This window comes from Sceloporus occidentalis, unplaced genomic scaffold (genome assembly GCF_023333645.1).
Source record: "Sceloporus occidentalis isolate IW3139 unplaced genomic scaffold, rSceOcc1.0.p SCAF_10, whole genome shotgun sequence".
Lineage (NCBI taxonomy): Eukaryota > Metazoa > Chordata > Lepidosauria > Squamata > Phrynosomatidae > Sceloporus > Sceloporus occidentalis.
Window position 1 is genome coordinate 36,062,169 of NW_028316990.1, and position 18,729 is coordinate 36,080,897.

Below are 18,729 nucleotides of genomic sequence, written 5' to 3' on the forward strand. Positions count from 1 at the left end.
ACCATCTAATTAATAATAATATTAGTGATTGCAAGCCGCTCTGAGAGCCTTTAGGGCTGAAGGACGGGGTATAAATACCATAAATAAATGATAAATAAAAGTACGGGGGGAAAGAGGAGGAGAAAGAGGCAGAACCTTGTCCTTTCCAACAGTCTCAGACCAAAACAAAAGGCTTCATCTTCCGATAGCTTGTGTGCCCCACTTCTTAATGACCTTTTGCCACCTTAAAAACAGCCTTGACAGCCTTGGGCTTATAAGGCCTCTGGCTTCAGTATATGACAATGCTGACCTTACATGCCTTAAAGTCATTTCAGACTTATGGTGACCCTAAGGCATACTTATCATGGGGTTTTCCTGCCTCTTTGAGGCTGAGAGAGTGTGACTTGCCCAAGGTTGACCAGTGTTTCAATAATAATAATAATAACAATAATTTATTTATATTTCCCTGCCTCTCGCTGCGGATCGAGGCAGGGGTTACATGGCTGAGCAGGGATTTGAATCCCGGTTTCTCAGCCCCCAATCCAACACTCAAACCACTACTCCATGCTGCTTTCCGTACCTCCCTTTCCCCTGGATGCCCTCTTGCATTTCACAGACGAAGACAGAGACACACTCTTCATCCCTAAAACACACATATCCTCTTCCTTGCGTGGCTCCAGCAACTGTTCCTTGCATTCACCAACTCTGTAGTAACAGCATGTTCTGCGCTGGCATTTAACACAGATGCTAACATAGTGGTCCTATAACTGCCTTTTTAAAAAGTGTATTTAATATACTGTTTAGTCTCAGGATGAGACTGCAACTTACTACAGAGCTCTTGCAACACTCATATTGGGTTATATATATTCACACACACACACACACACACACATATACACATACAGGGAGATATATATATATATATATATATATATTCATTCCTACACACACACACACACACATATTTACATGTTATAATAATATAATTCTAAAGCATGCTGGGATTTGTAGTTCCACAAGGTCTTTAGCCTTCTCTGGTGCCTCACAAAGCTACAAACCCCACGATTTATTTATTTATGCATTTATTTATGTATTTATTTTTAGGCCGCCTTTCTCCCCAAAAGGGACCCAAGGCGGCTCACAATATATATATATATATATATATATATATATAAATTGTTTTAATGCTTATATATATATATATATATATATATATTATAATATAATAGTAACATAGGGACTCAAGGTGGCTAACAATATGTATAAAACAATACAATTAAAAACAGTGTAAGAATATTAATATGTATAGATATATATTAAAAATTTAAAACAATTTAGGGAGTTAAAATAGTTAAGAATTAAAATATAACATATTTAAATAAAAAATGGCAGTTTAAAGCGGTATCAAAACTGCATTATTTGCAAAGCGCAGAGGCATCCAAAGAGGCATAGAAACCCACGCTTCTCTAAGCCCCGCCCTCTTCCTGTTTTCATTCACAAATTTTTCTTCGCCTGGTTACGTCACTCCATTCTCAGTATGGGAAAACCCCGCCCACCGTCTTCCTGGAGGGGGCGTGGCTCCCTCCCTCCTTTGGAAGAGTCGCCTTGTTCCTACTGACCACTTTGACAGCCTAACCCCGCCCCTTTCCCCGCTTTGTCCCGCTTCCAAACCCTTTCACCCAAACGGAGAGGTCGAGATGGCTTGAGTGACATCTCTGTCGCCCAATAGCGTTTGAGAAACAAGGACGGGTGGGCGGGACAGGGAGTAAAAGAAAGGGTGTGCGAAGAGAAACTCTTCCTCTTTCTCCTCCTTTCTCATTTCTGAGGGGAAAAGACTGTTGAGGGGGGACCCCTCCTGCGCAGGCGCAGAGACGCACCTCTATAACCCCTCCGCCTTTCCCGCCCACTTGAGTTCTAAGGGGGGGGAGGGGAAAGAGAAGCGTTTTCTGAGGTAAAATCTGAGGTAAAAAGTGAAGCGAAGGCCCTCCTCGTCCTGTGAGGAAGGGAATATGGGTGTTTTCTGAGGTAAAGAGTCCTGTGAGGAAGGGAATATGGGTGTTTTCTGAGGTAAAAACTGAGGTCCAGAGAGGGTCTGGAGCGTTTTCTGAGGTAAAAAGTGATCCTTGTGAGGAAGAGATGGATTTTCTGAGGTAAAACCTGAGGTACCGAAAGTGTCTGGAGCGTTTCCTGAGGTAAAGAGTGAAGCGGAGGCCCTCCTCGTCCTCTGTAAGGAAGGGAATATGGGCAGGATTGGCTCCTAGCGTCGTCAGAGAGGGTTCGGAGCCTTTCCTGAGGTAAACGCTGAGGTAAAAAGTGAAGCGGAGGCGTTCCTGGTCCTCTCGAGGAAGAGAGCTGGGCGGTCCAGGCCCCTAGCGTCGTCGACGGAGAGGGCCGTCCTTCCTTCCTCCCTCCCTCCCACCTTCTCTGAGGCGGTGGCGGCCGATGCCCGACGCCCCTGGGCCTCCTCCGCCGCCGCCGCCGCCATGTCCGGGGTGGTGAGGACCCTCAGCCGGTGCCTCTTGTCTGCCGGAGGAGGAGGAGGCGAGGGCTCCCCGGCGCAGGCTGCCTCCCGCGAAGGCAAGGAGCGGAGCCGGGCGGCGGAGCGAGAGGCCCGGCGCCGGAGCCGCGAGATCGACGCGCTTTTGGCCCGCGAGCGCCGCTCCGTCCGGCGCCTGGTCAAGATCCTGCTGCTGGGCGCCGGAGAGAGCGGCAAGTCCACCTTCCTCAAGCAGATGCGCATCATCCACGGCAGGGAGTTCGACCAGAAGGCCCTCCTCGAGTTCAGGGCCACCATCTACGAGAACATCCTCAAGGTCTGCAGCCTCCGCTTCTCTCCTCCTGCTGACTGCCCTTCGGCCCTGTGCGCCGCCTTTCTCCCAGGGAAAGGGACCCAGGCGGGTTACAGGTTTAAAAAACAGACTTAACATCTCAGTAATAGAAATGGAAACAGGGAGGTACTGAAACGAGTGGCAGGGCTTGCCCATAGGAAAGCCATATTTGCCCATAGGGAACCATTGGGGAATACCTTCATGTAGCTCTCAATGATTCCCTATGAGCAAGTATTCCCCAATGATTCCCTATGGACAAGTCTTCTTCTATCTTTTCCTATGGGCAAGTATTCTATATCTCTCTATGGGCAAGTATTCCCTAAGATTCTCTATAGGCAAGTATGGTTTCCCTATGGGCAAAGATTCCCCAATGATTCCCTATGGGCAAGTATTCCCCAATGCATCTCTATGGGCAAAGATTCCCCTATGATTCCTTATGGGCAAGTATTCCCTATGAATTGTTGTACACCGCTGTGATCGAATGGAATAGTGGTATATAAATAAATTGTATTATTATTATTCTCTATGGGCTAGGATTCCCCAATGAATCTCTATGGGCAAGCAATCTCCAATGTTTCCCTATGGACACATGTTCTCCAATATTTCTCTATGGGCAAGTATGGTTTCCCTATGGGCAAGTATTCCCTATGATTCCCTATGGGCCAGTATTCCACAATGAATCTCTAAGGCAGACATTCCCCAAAGAGCAAACATTCTGCAGTGTTTTCCTATGGGCAAGAATTCTTCAATGCTTCTCTATGGACAGGTATAGTTTCCCTAAGGGCAAGTACACTTGTCCCTCCCCATTCTCTGGGTTTAGGGGCACAGGATCCCCGGGAATGTGGGGATCTGAGAGGACACCTCTCTAGGAGCCTCTAGGTCCTCCAGGGCAACTCTGTGGTCAACGTAGAACAGACCCTGACCATAGAGTTGCGCTGGAGGAGCTACAAAGGCCTAATGCAGTGTCCTCTCTAGGAATCTCTAGGTCTTTCAGTACATCTTTTGGTTAAGGTTGGCCATAGAGTTGAACCGGAGGACCTAGGTATTCCTAGAGAGAACATATTAATAAAACCCGTCAATAATCAAAGCCGCAAAGGCGGAGGGAGGAGTGTACTGTCATTTGTTTTAGTACTGTACATCCTCCAAAAAACACACTGCAGAAATCCTCCGCTCCTACAGTATTCGTTGCTTTATTTCTACCTGAAATGACTGCAGAAACCATCCAGCCTGAGACCACTTCAACTGCCCTGGCTCAAGGCTAGGGAACCCTGGGAACTGTAGTTCTGTGAGGCATTTCGCCTTCTCTGTCAGAGAACTCTGACATCACACAATAAATTACAGTTCCCAGGATGCACTAGCACTGAACCAGGGCTGTTAAAGCCTGGTCTCAAAGTGGGTCATTCGGTAGTTTTAAGTCAAGATTACTTTCATACATAAAAGTTACAAAGGGCTTCCATATGATATCAATAAAAAGTCTTCTTTTCTATCTCCTTTCACTAGTCTTCATTCACAAGTTAACTTCTCTGATAAGTCTATAGTCAGTATCCTGTTAAAATAGGGCACAGTCTTGCTTTTAGAGGAGACTAAAGTCCAAAACAGAAATGATCCAGTTTGAGAGCGCTTTAAAGCCCTGACTCAATGCTAAGGAATCCTGGGAACTGTAGTTTTGTGAGACATTTAGCCTTCTCTCTCAGAAAGAGTACTAGTGCCACAGTAAACTACAGTTCCCAGGATTCCCTAGCACTGAGCCAGGGCAGTTAAAGCAGTCTCAAACTGGGTTATTTCTGCAGTGTGTTTTGGGCCTATGTTAACCCCTATTGATCTGGCTTGGTTTGTTATTGGACTAAATCCAGGTCCTAACCACTTTGTTTCTCTTTACAAGAAACCCTGCAAGGAGGCAAGAATGACAAAGGAGTGGGCATTTGTGGCCCTTCAGGGTTTTTGGTACTGTAACTCCCATCATTCTTAGGCTAGTGGTGAAGGTTTATGGCCAAAAAGGTAGACAGCAGAGATGATGATGATGATGATGATGATGATAATAATCTTTGTGCAACACAACCGGGGCAGCTTACAACCTTCAAATATACAGCAGTGATAAGGCTTCATAAGCCTGGATGGCTGGGCAAAAGCACCATTGGTGTGTCATTATGTGAGGGCTGGTTGTCGAATCATAATGTTTACTGTACATTGACTGGGAGGGGAAAGGAACATATATATGCTTCACATTCATATGTGTTTTACACTAATCATAGTGTGTATAGCCATACTATAAGGTGGGAAAGGGCGAGAGTTGCACATCCAGTTGTGAAGAGGTGGAATTGTAAACTGCTTTGAATAGGAACGTAGAAAAGTGGGTTGCAATTATGGCTAATTGTATATGCATAAACTGGATAAAGCCTATGAAAGATAAGGCTACTGCACTGTTTACTGAACGCTGTTTTTCCTCTGCTATCAGATAAATGCTTCATATACGTCCAATTAATCCTTACAATCGCCTGTAAGGTAGGAGGAGTGGAGCCAGACATCAAGTGACATGGATTGGAGGAGAGATCAGTGCAAAAAGATGGTTGTGGGGCAAATGAAGTAGCAGCGCATACCAGTGTTATGTTGCATTGAGCAAAGTGTGAGAGGATCACAGTGGATCCCATGAGGACTAGGTTAGAGTCCCACCGAATGCACATTGATCACTAAAGAGAAGAAGTGTGGCGTTGGAGGAGCAGGGAGCCAAGCAGGATATACACACCCTAGTAACTGCACAGACTTGTTTTCCTCTTCTTGCTCTCTGGCCCTCAGGGCTAGAAACCTGTTTTAAGGAACAGCAGGAATCCATCCATATTTTCCATGGTACCAAGACTATAAGCCTGAATGTTGGAAGCAAACAGATTCCAGAAAACTGGCGTCGGAAAGAGTGTTTTTTTAGGGAGTCAACACAACACAAGATTTGCAGATTCATTCTAGCCCAGCTCCTGTTGAGAAACTTATGCAAGAACGCAGGAAAACATCCATCTGATCCTTTTCTGCAAAAGCCAACGCCGCGGTTGTTTACCTTTTGTGCCGAAACGCCTTTGACATCTTGCTTTTGTGTTTCCCCCCCTTATAATCGTTCTTTACAGGGAAGGAAAGGAAGCTCTCCAATCCAACATTTGCTTTTCCATCCAGCGCAGGCCGTGGTTAGGCTTGTATTTTTTCCTAGCATTTATGGGATAGGCTTCCCAAACATCAGTCTTGCTTTGGCTTAAGTAAATACGCACAGTCTAACTATGGGTTTGCGTATTAAGCAAGCTTCAGTGTAGGTTTTTCAAATGGGGTTATATATTTATTTAGAGTATTATAAATAATAAAAGGTTATACATTATAGAGTTGCTAAGGCCAAATAATGTTGTGCTCTGATCCGTTCCAGTGCAACGTCTGCAGTCATTTTGACCCAAGTCCTTCACTGTCGTTGCGTCAAGACAACTTTCTAAGTCTTTTTCTCCCTTTCTCTGGATTTACTCGGAGCCAGAAAGTCGCCTTATAGATTGCGGGCGTAAGTGCAGCTACAAAAACACAGGTTTTCTGGTTAAGTCGGTGGATTAAGTTTCCGTAGGCGAAGTAAAGTGCCGCTTCTTTTCTCCGCGTGTCTGTTCTTCAGTAATCTTGATGTTTACACTGCTAACCTGGGGATAAATGATGAAATAGGTGGATCTGTGTAAAGCACTCTTAATTCTCTAAGTTCAAGGTGCATAATGTGCAGAAGCGACTCGTAAATAATAGAAGCGACGTATAATGAAGGATGTGGGATGGGCCCCTAAAGGGACAATTTTAACTTCATTATTTTCTCTGCTGTGCCATTAGAGAGAAGGATTTTAAGCTTGTACCAGGTAATACATCTCATGTGCCGTGACATACTCTTTAACCATCATGTCATGATCGCTGTGTGTTTGTGTGGCTTCAAGTCACCTGTTGATTTATGGTTTCTCCATGAAACACATAGGGTTTTCTTAGGCAAGGAATACTGAGAGGTGGTTTTGCCAGTGCCTTCTTCTGGAATATGACCTGCACCACCCACTCCACTCTGTATGAAGTTTTTAGGATACCTGGGGCTTAATGTAACAGAAGGTGGCCGACATGGAGTACTACTTCTCTTCTTCCATGGGATCCCAGGGAGGCGTTCTGCAGGGATGTCATTGGGGTGCAAAAATGCATCCAAGCTAGAACTGAACCCAGACAAGCTGGATTGGGACGGGCAAGAGGTTGGTCTTGAACGCTCAGTGTTTTCTTCCTGTTTGGTATCTTCAGTAGGAAGTTTAGGATGCTCTTTGAAGTCGAAGGCTTTCATGGCCTGCATTCATAGTTCTTTGTGGGTTTTTCGGTCTCTGTGGCCATGTCCTAGAAGGGCTTATTCCTGACGTTTGCCCAGCATCTGTGGCTGGCATCGTCAGAGACTACATTCTCTGGGATTTGTAGTTCTGTGAGAGAATGTATTCAGAGAACACATTCTCTGAAGATGCCAGCCACAGATGCAAGCGAAACATCAGGAATACACTCTTCTAGAGCATGGCCCCAGAGCCTGAAAACCCACAGAAGACTATGGATGCTCTGCTTAACATCTTGAAAACCTGTCCTCCTTAGAGGCAGCCGATGGCATTTTAGTTAATGAAGGAAGAACATCCCCAATCCTTTGTTTCTCTTAAAAGGAAAATGACACCTGGAAGGGGATACATGTCTTTATTTGCTTGAAAGAATTCTGAAGAATGGGTTGGATGTGGAATGCAGCCATTATATAAGGATTAATGCCGCAAGACAAATGCTTAAGGAAATTAAAAGGCATAGCCATGTTAGTCTGTAGAGTTAGTACGCAGAGAGATCTTGTAGCACCTTTGAGACTCCCTGAAAGAAAGAAGTGGGCAGCATGGGCTTTCCTAGACTTCAGTCTACTTCCTCAGATCCATTGGTGTTTTGTTATGGTTCTAACAAGACGCGATGATGCTCTTGTTTCCCAGAGTCTTTGAGACAAGGGCAGCCGCTGTGTGATCCTGAGAGGTTACAAGCAGAAGGTGGCCAAAATGAAGCAAGAGGATGAGTTGAAAGAACATCAGGCTCTGGAGCCGAAGCAGGGGAAAGGTCAGGGCAGGCTTGCAGGCTTAGAGGATACGTTTGCTGTCCAATTTGAGGCGCAAAATGGCAGACAGCGGTGGCCACGGTTGACACGGTGGGGCCTCAGTCTTCCCAGCCCCATCTTTGCCTGCTTTTGAGCTCAGTACGATTATTATGGAAGCTGAATAAAAATCGGAAGCAGTGCAACCTGTGTTTCAAATGTTCGTTTCTCCTAGGTCCAAAACACACTGCAGAGATAATCCAGTCCAAAACCTCTTTAGCTGCCTTGGCTCAGTGTCGGGAAATCCTGGGAAGTGTAGTTTTTTATGGCACTAGAGCTCTCTGACTGAGAACTACAAATCCCAGAATTCCCTTGCATTGAGCCAGGGCAGATCAAGGCGTCTCAAACTGGATTCTTTCTGCAGTGTGTTTTGGAGCCTTGTCTTGCAAGGCTGGTCTATGCCTGTAGTAAAGCTACAGTGTGCATATAGTTTGTGATATTTCATTCCAGATACAGCGATCTGTTTCATCCAGAACGGAAACTTAAATACAGCAGAGAAGGGATAGAATTCGCCTCCTTTAAAATACTCTGGCAGCAAAAAAATGTTCATCTGTGCCATTTACCTTTTGACTGACTCTGAAGTGGAAAACAGCCTTTAAAGCCGCAGTTGTACTCTGTGCTTTGCACCGAGGGCATGGTCTTTGAACTGTTTGCCTGAAGGATTACATTGTATGGAGATGAAGTAATAGCCATGGAAGACAGCTCAGTGTTTACATTAGGGAAACTCACTGGAAGAAGCCAGCTTGATAAAAGTTACTCGGACACATTATTAATTAGCGTCTTTGTATTGGAGAGGCTACATCCACAGCCTTTTCCCAGAACAGTTCGGTTGCTATCTCTTGAGAGCTTTTTCTGTACATAGAGATCCTGATCTTTTCTTGCTAAAACTTGTATCAAGGCCATGTTGTTTTTGCTGCTTTGTTGTGATCATGACAGTCCATGGGATATACTTTGATTGTTCAAGTTTCCTTTAACTGTGAGTATGTGACATTTAGGTTTACTTTAACTCAAGCTTCTGTAGAAAGAGGGAGAGTAAACAAATATAGATATTAACTGAGCGTATCAGCATAAACGGGAAGTACTACTTTTTCAATAAGACATAATGGAAACAGCGTGAATGGTCCTACATACTTAGGGTGGCATATTGGGAGTCCATAATGAATGTGCTATTTCTGTAACAGCACACAACTTTTAAAATGATTCTATAAGTATCTTGAATGTTTAAATGTTGGTTTCAATATCATGGATGAATTTGCTTCCCACAGTAAAGCTAAGGAATTGGTAGCAACTGCGACTCCAGAGCACTTGCAACCTGCGCAGGCAACATTGCTTCAAACATTGTGGATGTTTGTGTATAGAATTAGTCCTGTTCAGAGATGCCAGCAGTTGAAAAATGGCCAATATGAGAACACAGAACATCTAGACATATGGGAAAGGAAGGGGATATGGATGGTAGAGAAAAGAGAAAGACGCAGGGCATTAGATGCTTTGCCCTGGCAGCCAGGCCGCCACTTGCATGGAGGAGGATGGGTTTCTTGACTTGACTGTGGTTAAATACTCTTCAAATATTTAAATATTAAGTTGTTGTTGTTGTTGTTGCGTGCCTTCTAGTCATTCCCGACTTACGGTGCCCCTAAGCAAACCCTGTCATGCGGTTTTCTTTGCATTTGTTCAGAAGATGCTTGCCATGGCCTTCCCCTGAGGCCGAAAGAGTGTGACTTGCCCAAAGTCGCCCAGTAGGTTTCATATTCTACCCCAAATCTATATAGTAGCCTTTTATTTGAATGTCGCTAAATATATTTGCTCCTTCTTTTTTTAGGGCTGCAGGGTTCTAGTTGATGCACGGGACAAACTAGGCATCCCTTGGCAATACACAGAGAACGAGAAGCATGGGATGTTTCTGATGGCCTTTGAAAATAAAGCTGGGATGCCCATTGAGCCCTCTCTGTTCCAGCTCTATGTGCCTGCCTTGACTGGCCTATGGAAGGATTCTGGCATCAAGGAGGCTTTTAGCCGCAGAAGTGAATATCAGCTGGTGAGTATGTGAAACAGTGTCAGCCAAAATTGGGAATTGCTATTTAAAAACGTCTCCAGGGCCATGGATCTGACTTGGAATATACTTACTTTTGCCCATCTAAAGCCAAGAATAGCAACACACAGGTTATGTAAAGTGCTGTGTAATTTGATTTTTGCTTGGTAGCTTAAAGCTTATTTTAGTTGACTACTGTTTACTAGTATTTGCTCATTCTCTTTGCACCTGATGTATCAAAGCTCTGTCTGTCAATCCTTGTGTGGAGCCTTGGGTCTTTGTGGACTCTGTGGGTGGATTCTGTAATACAGTAGTATTCCCTCTGATTCCTCCTTTCTCCCCTGGAGCACACGAACCGGCTTCCTCCCATCTGTGTCCCTTGGTAAGTCCCAATGTCTCTTTTATGCAAGCCAGTCATTGTGTGACAAAAGCCTCATTGTGTATGCTAGCTACATTGTCAGGTTCCTGTCCCTTTCCTGACGGGAGGCATGAATAGCCGCAGAATAAGAATCCTTTTGTAATCAGAAGGCGACTGTCTCCAGCACCCATATTTTTCTGTCTGTTTGTTCAAAAAGGAGTATTTTTGAACTTCTTCTGCCATAACCCAAACTACAGAAAGAGTTGATAAGCTGGTATTCTGAATGGAAATGCTTACTTCCCCATGTTGTCGCCAGAATTATTTTGTAATCCTTAGCACAATGGTTCTTCATGACTACACATCTCTCCTGGGATGGCCTATAAATCTTGGGGGGAGGCTTTCAGAAATGGGGACATTCAGGATTCTGGGGGACTTCTCTTGTCATCATTGTCTCTTCCTCCATGTTGTTGATTTGTGATTTATATTCTGCCTTTTCCCCAAAATTGGGGATGAACCTGTCTTTTGGCAGCTGCTAGAGTTGTAATTGCCATATTTTATGTTGAGGATGAATTTCCAGATCCTAGATGTCTTCCCTTATAATGGCCCACAGAAAAGAGGAATCAAGCAAAAGCTGCCTCCTTCCTACTTAGAGCAAAAATGATACCACTTGCCCAGTCTACAATGAGAGCAAGTATTTGTCATGAGCCTCTGAGAAGAAAAGAGAGAGCCAATGTCATAGCCACAAATGATAAGGAAGCAGCAGGTCTTTGTCAGTGTGCCGTTTGGGCTTAAATACATCTAACATTGAGGTGCTGCCTGATGTCCAATGGTACAAAGCACTCCCTGAATGTATGCCTGAGAGCTATGTATTATATACATATATTAAAATATACCAATATATCAGAATATACTTGCTTTGTCTGGAGTGCTATTTTTATGTCCTAATGTTATATGTTTTGTTAGGAGCATTCATGATGTATGTTTGGTGGATGGTATTGGATTTAAAGAAATGGTGGGGAAAGTGCAGCCTGGGAACACATGTATTCCCAGTTATAACTTTGGACACAAGTTCAGATGTCTCCTTTTGGTGAAAGTCCTCTGACTTTTTCAAATCACTGATAGTCCAGTTATCCCATGGTTAAGACATATGCTCCAGTTTAAGGATATTGGATGATTCCAGACAGCCATACCTAACACATTTTTTAGCTTTTTGCAAATGAAGGGAATTTGCTGTATTGTCCTGGCAAGGAGAGTGGTCCAAAAATTGGAGAGGGGTGGAAAAATAAGAGGGCAAAACTTCTTATTAGTGCTAAGACAACAATTTATTGTTGGATATAATGCACGCAACACATTTTATCCTCCCAAGCAAGAAGCACTCCTAACAGTGTATTAAAAAACTGCAGCTGTGCTTCAGAGCATTTGACTCCCTTGAGATTCAGATGCTCTACATAAAGTTTAACTAATGCATAGGTTTGTGAACAGTCTGCCCGTCCCCATTAGGAAGTGTTGGCACATGATGTGAGAAATGTGGGAGGAAACCGCAGATCCAACTCTTGCTGAGCCAGTACCAAACAGTGGTAAAATCACTCGCGTCGTCTGCGCTTTTTTCAGTCTGGCAGAGAAAAAACCTCTGATGTTTGCAGATAAAGCTCAGTCCAGTGGGAAGGTCTTGGCTTTGGATGAAACGGCTTATGCATGACTGGTCATGGATTCATCTGGCAAACCTCAACAAACCTGTAATTGTTATGGATAGCCAATTTGTAGATGTGCCTCAGAAATATGAGGAATGAAGAACATTGATTAGAGAGTGCCGTTTCTGCCAGGAATGGGAATAGGAGCCATTCAGGCAAGAGAAGAGACTTCATCCCCAAATGGGGATATTTCTAGACCGAGGGCAGCTATGCTGTCATGGCATTTGTAATATTGTGCCTTCATTTTCAGCTAGTTAATAATCTTTTTATCCCTCTCACTTGCGACTATATTGAATGAAGAGGCTATGTGAAGTAACTGTGTAATTGACTCTGTGTGTGAGTGTGAACAGCTTCCAGAAACACCCATCAAGGAGTTGTCTCTGAAAAGATGGAAAGCATTGCTTTTAGTAGCAAATTAGTGGCACCTTTCAAATGTCTCCTCTGTTTGCAACACTGATTTCTGCCATTTAGACTGTGGCCGATCTGTGCTTCATTTGGCCTTACTCCTGAACAAACTGTCAGTCTGTGTCCTGAGAGGGGAGCTTGCCCTACCGCATCAACCAAAGAATCGCTCAACTGAGCTCCATTTATTCATTTAAGTCTGGCAAATAAGCTTAGAAAACTTCTTACAGGAAAGAAAGTGCACATAATAGGTTGCCTTATGCAACATGTTTTATTATGGAGGCCTAGTTACCAGTGATTCCTTTCTAGCCACACTGTTAGTGCAGCAGAAGAAGTGTGGCAGTCTTGGATGCTGCCAAGATGACATTTTTCAGTGTCATTTTTAAGGGACATCTGATCTGTGTTGAGGAGCAGTGAATATTTTCCTGCCACAAGTTGCTGCACTGTACAAATATTGTATTTTATTTATTTAATTTGTAGCCTGCATTTTTCATGGCATGGAACTCAAAACTGTTTTCAGTCGTTTAAAAGAGGAGATACGTAATTCAGCAAGGGATACTAGATTCATGACAACCCTAATAAAAAAACATGGCTTTGCCATTCTGAAAGATCGGTTGATCATTTACTTCCTTGTTTGCTGCTTCTAAAACAACACTATAATCGATTTGACTGTTTGCTTCTGTCTCAGCAACAAAATGAAAAGGAAGCAGTTCTAAACCTTAGTATCAAGAATGGAATCGGTGATAGCAAACCAATTGGAATTCAATCCAGAGAAGACGGAAATATTTCCAGTCACTTGGAAGGCAAATCGGGGAATAGGGATTCATCCTGTACTAGTTGGGATAACATATTCCCCACCTAGCAAGATTTAATTTTCCTTTGTTATTGTGTGCCTTCATGAAGATGACACAAATGTCCCCATACTCTGCCTTCCAAGACCAGCCCAGTAAGAATGTAGGCCAGCAGTACACAAAAACCCCAAGATACAAAGTTCAGACTAATGTTGAAATGTGGGACCTGGCTTCTTTCAAGCCTACTGTTGGTCTTGCTGTCCTGTCCAGTTCCCAGATGCGGAATGACTCACTGCTGCTGCTGCTGCTGCTTCACAATGGGAAGAGCACCTCCCTTGTGGCCCCAGTTGCCAAAACTGACTCAGAGGAGGATATACAGCATTAGAGCGGAGGCATACAGGGCTAAAATGAATCATCCACGTTTTTCTGTTAACTCTTTGGGTAGTAAGAACAGGAATGTTAATGAGAGCATTACACTTCGTATAGCAAAGTAAGATTGCTGTTGGAAACTGAGCCAAATAATAACAATATAGTCTTGGGGCTTTGTTATAATTTGCTTAGTATTAGAGACAGATGAAAACATTTCTAAGATTGCAGTTGTTCCTCCACATTTGCAACTTTGACTTTTGCGGATTTGATGATTTGCGGTTTTGATTGATATGTCCTCGCTAGGCATCTCTAAATCCTCCAGCGCAATTCTGCCGGAGGTTGACCATAGAGTTGTGTTGGAGAATCTGGAAGTTACTAGAGAAAACACTTCCCTAGGCATTTGTAGGTCCTCCAGCATGATTCTCTGATCATGAAATTGAGAGTTTGAGAGTAGATGCAAATTAGGATGCCCTAATTTGGAAACAATGTGAAGGCTCATCATCATCATCATTATCATTATCATCATTTTAGAATGGAAGTGAAGTGATTTATAGCCTGCCCTAGTATGTGCAGCTATATTTATACTTGTCTCTGATGCTAAACTAACCTGTTCAGAGATGTGTGAGATTATATTGCTTCATATTCTATTGCACAGGAATTGTTTTCCCTCTAGGCCTAGGGGAAAAATAAACACCTGCACAGATGATGATGATGAAAGAAAGCCCTTGTGTCATTTAATTGCACAGCCCACACCGACTGGGTTATAATTTCCTTGAGGCACCCCCGTTGTTGTTGTTCTTTATGATGCTGATAATATTTCAGTGCATTACTTTTTCTAAGGTAGGCTCCAGGTTCTCTAATGTGTACACATTAAGAAACAAGGTTAAAAACAATATGTATGTTTTGTAGAACTATACCTCCCCCCAAAATAACACATCATAGGAGATAATAAGTTGGTGTATTTCTTTCTTGTGTATTTAAATGTTTATTTGCCAGCCTATATCTAGAGATCTAAGGGCAGGATGCAAGCACTAAAACAACAGTAATGGACACTCCAGTTAAGTCCTGCAAGCTTTGATGCAGAGCAGTGATTCCCAAACGTTGGTCCTCCGGGTGTTTGGGACTTCAGCTCCCAAAAGCCCCAGCCACCTTGGCCAACAGTCCAGGAATACTAGTGTCAGTTAGGTGTCAAGGACCAAGGCCAGCATAATACTTGCCTTCTGATTTAATTAGGAAGATTGCATATGGAATAGTTTTTTTCCTTGTGTCGCTACTGCAATAGCAATTTTTTGGTTCAGAACTCCAACTGCGTATTCTGGTCATGTCAGATGAACAAATACACCCTTTTTGTTTTAAAAATAGTTTTGGCTTTGAACATGTACTCCAGAAATAGTATTAAGCCACACACATCCTCTTCTCTCAACAGGGTGAATCAGTGAAATACTTCCTGGATAATCTGGACCGGATCGGCCAAATGGTAAGATTCGACTCTTTCCCTGTTCCTCACCCGATCTGCTTTAATGGCTCCTGTACCTTTTTGTGTGATTTCTCTCCTATCCTTACATTGTATGACCATGAAAGAGATTCAGATGTTCAATTAGAGGGTAATGGCAGTATTCAGCAGGAGACCAAAAAAAAATCAGAGACTTGAACATTTGTACAAATGTAGAAAATGCAGATGAAATCTTAGCAGAATTAAAAACTGCTTACTGTCTCCCACTGTTTTTAATTAATCCCAGTTTCCTCTACTTTGTTGGGAAAATCTGTTCCCTCCCCCCAAAAAAACATGTTATATAGTATGGGAAAGGCATATTGAAAGTGTTAGAATAAAAAGGATGTTTGTGTGACAGAGCCGGGTAAGCAATATAAATATGGGCCACTGAGTAATTCTAAATGTTTTCTGAATTGCATGAATCTGTCATCAACTCAGACATATATAGTCACATACAGACATTGGGTGGAATCTATGTTTGCTAAAACATTATTCCATGGTCACTTTTTAAAATACACTAGACCTCCATAGTACTATTGTTTTGTTGGTAATTGGGTGTGTTGTTTTCTTCTGGACCCAGAGGTTGTCTAGAAAATGCGCTTAGTACAGGAAGAGAAGTATACCTTCTTGCTCTAATAGTTATGCAAACTTTCGGACATACCTCACCCGTTCGCAGTGGCAGTGAAACTTGCCTGGTACCTGCAGCAGCGAAACTTACAAGACTTAGCTTATCAGAAATGCCAGATTTTATTGCTCATGTTGCAAGGCTGCTATACAAGACTTCAAAGGATATGTTTGTGATACTAAGAAGGCTTGTAAACCTTTTAGATACCTCCAAATTGAATTGGTCTGGGGTTTGGTTCATGGAGTGTGCAAATAGCTTGAATGAGAGTGAGCTACTTCTGTGTAGCAAATGGGTCATATGATTTATTTTGCCATAAACTGAATCCTTGGTCTGCAGCTAAGCACATTGGATTGATCTTTAGTTTCTTCTCTCTCACCTATACTTTGCCATAATGCATTTTGCCTCTGGCTCTCTGGAGCCAGCTGTTGATCCATGTTGACACTTGATTTCTCCCTACTTCCCATCTCTTTTTGCAGAACTATTTCCCCAGTAAGCAAGACATCTTGCTGGCTAGAAAAGCTACCAAGGGGATTGTGGAGCATGACTTCGTCATCAAGAAGATTCCTTTCAAAATGGTAGATGTGGGTGGACAGAGGTCTCAGCGCCAGAAGTGGTTTCAGTGCTTTGATGGGATAACATCTATATTGTTCATGGTCTCCTCGAGCGAATATGACCAGGTCCTTATGGAAGATAGGCGCACAAATAGACTAGTTGAATCCATGAACATCTTTGAGACCATTGTTAACAACAAGCTCTTTTTTAACGTCTCCATCATCCTGTTCCTTAACAAAATGGACCTTCTTGTGGAAAAGGTGAAGAACGTCAGCATTAAGAAACATTTCTCAGACTTCAAAGGCGACCCGCACCGTCTGGAGGATGTTCAGCGTTACCTGGTGCAGTGTTTTGACCGGAAGAGGCGGAATCGCAGTAAGCCCCTCTTCCATCATTTCACCACAGCCATAGACACTGAAAACATCCGCTTTGTGTTTCATGCCGTGAAGGATACGATCCTTCAGGAGAACCTTAAAGATATTATGTTGCAGTGAAGGAAAACTCACTTCTCGTTTGCAGCCTAGCCTAGCCATAGGCCCAACTATTACCTTTCTGGTGCTTGTCTTGGATTTTTAAAAAGATCCTTGCTGTTTATTTGGCTCAAGAAAGCTGCAAAATAGCCACACCAGACAGAAGAGCAACAGGCAGAAGGGCTACGAAAGCTCAAACTAGCTACTGAATCACTTAAGTAAAACACTACTGGAAAAGTGGCTGTTGAAAGCGCAGTGCCTTTTTCTGAATAACGTTACTGTATTCTGCCTTCCGAAAAGAGAACCCTAGCTTTCGAGAAAATCATGTAAAGAAGTTTTGTGTTTTTAATTAATGTTGTTATTTAATGGTGCCAAAATCTGCTGCCATAAAGCCTGTCGCCCTAGTTAGGGTTTTTTTCTGGTGAAATAAGAAACCCAATAATGTGTTCAGTTCCCTAACTGATAACTTCTGTTTTGAGAATACATTGCAATATATTCTTGTAATCCTGAGACCGATACTCAGGTTTGGTGCATACAAAATCCCTTGCCAGTACAGTGTTTAGATTATTTCTTCAGCTTCAGAACTGCAAACTGAACTTCCCTGGTTGTACAAAAAGAACAGAAATCCAAGGTCTGGGTTGGTGCAAGACAAGGCTTTACTTTGCACTACATGTACAGTATTCATTGCATCATGGAAATTCACCTCCCACAGTAAAGTGCAACGTGAGTCTAAAAAGCACACTCCTGATGTTCTACCAAGACATTTCCAGTCCTCAAACCTGGAGTTGGAACTGAACTCCTTCTCAGCTTGGTGTAGATGTTTTCTGTCTCTGATACGCAAGTTGATGCTACTCTTTAGCCGAGTTTTGTTAAGCAACGATTGCCCATAACACTAAGCCAAAACGCTTTAGAGAATCCCATCTTACAGCTGCACTCACTATGGACAGAAAAACCTTACTTTCGATTGTTAATTCTTGGTGCCAGGATTTATTAGCCTATAAAATATACATTGAAAATATTGTAAACTGTCAACTCCTAACTTGCCTTACCGTGGATTATGTGTAGATTTGCAGGAGGCTGTGAATAATGATGTGGGTTGTTTTGCGTTGTTTTTTTATTTTGAAATGTCGAATTTAACTCTGGGTGCCTTTTCTGTGTGTACAATATTTCACACTTTTCCTGCTATGAGTTATGTATTAACTGAAACAGTGGCCTACCTTTTCAGTGCTATAGTCTTTATTCAGGGATACTATTAAACATAAGAAAGTTTACTGTGACATTGGTACACTACTTGTCGTAATAAAACATAAAGGGCTTAGTCTTTATTGTAGGACACTACCAGAATGCTTTAGTATATGCCATTTGGGGACAATCATGTCTTTACTAAAAAGCAACACTCCAGACATAAATGCTAGAGATAACAGCAGTCTATATATGTCTTGAGTCTTTAGCTTTTTACAACCCCTAGAATGTTTTTCTCTGCGTGGATTAGTTACATGTATATATGCATGCTTCTCTCTCTGTGTGTAGCATATTTTGTAAACCAGAAATCAGCACAACTTTGGTTTTGGCAACAAGGAAGAAATTTGTCTGTAACCTATGGAAAACTGCCATTGTAATCGTGCAACATCCAGCGAGCGATTTCAGACTTTTCAACCTTTCAAGGTTGCAGTACGTTTGAGAACTTAACATAGCGACACACTTAATTTTTCCAGGACCAATGACTTTACCGTTTCCACCTCTGTGTCTAGACAAGAACATAAAGTTGCCACTTTGCCATGTATATGCTAATGTGTTAAAACAATTTTGCAGTTTAAAATACCTATTAAAGGACGAAGAGGAATATAATTCAGTGATATTCTGTCCATTTCTCTTGAACAGCTAGAGTCAATGCTGTGTTCGTTGGAATTCTTTGTGGCTTTTTCCTCTTAAGTGTCTTAATTCTGCATTAACAAAGGGATTTTAATTTCCATTTTTCAAGGAATAAATAATGATAGAACATAGCT

General features: G+C 42.7%; 1 protein-coding gene across 1 annotated transcript; it reads left to right on the forward strand.

The window, feature by feature from the left end:
- The first annotated feature begins 1,792 nt into the window (after window positions 1–1,792).
- On the forward strand, window positions 1,793–18,000 carry GNA12 (G protein subunit alpha 12). The gene is made up of 4 exons (XM_089476785.1): window positions 1,793–2,792; window positions 9,764–9,979; window positions 15,011–15,061; window positions 16,178–18,000. Exons 1-4 carry the CDS (start codon window positions 2,463–2,465, stop codon window positions 16,745–16,747), a joined length of 1,167 nt encoding a protein of 388 aa, XP_089332911.1. The 5' UTR covers window positions 1,793–2,462; the 3' UTR covers window positions 16,748–18,000.
- Window positions 18,001–18,729: the final 729 nt, after the last annotated feature.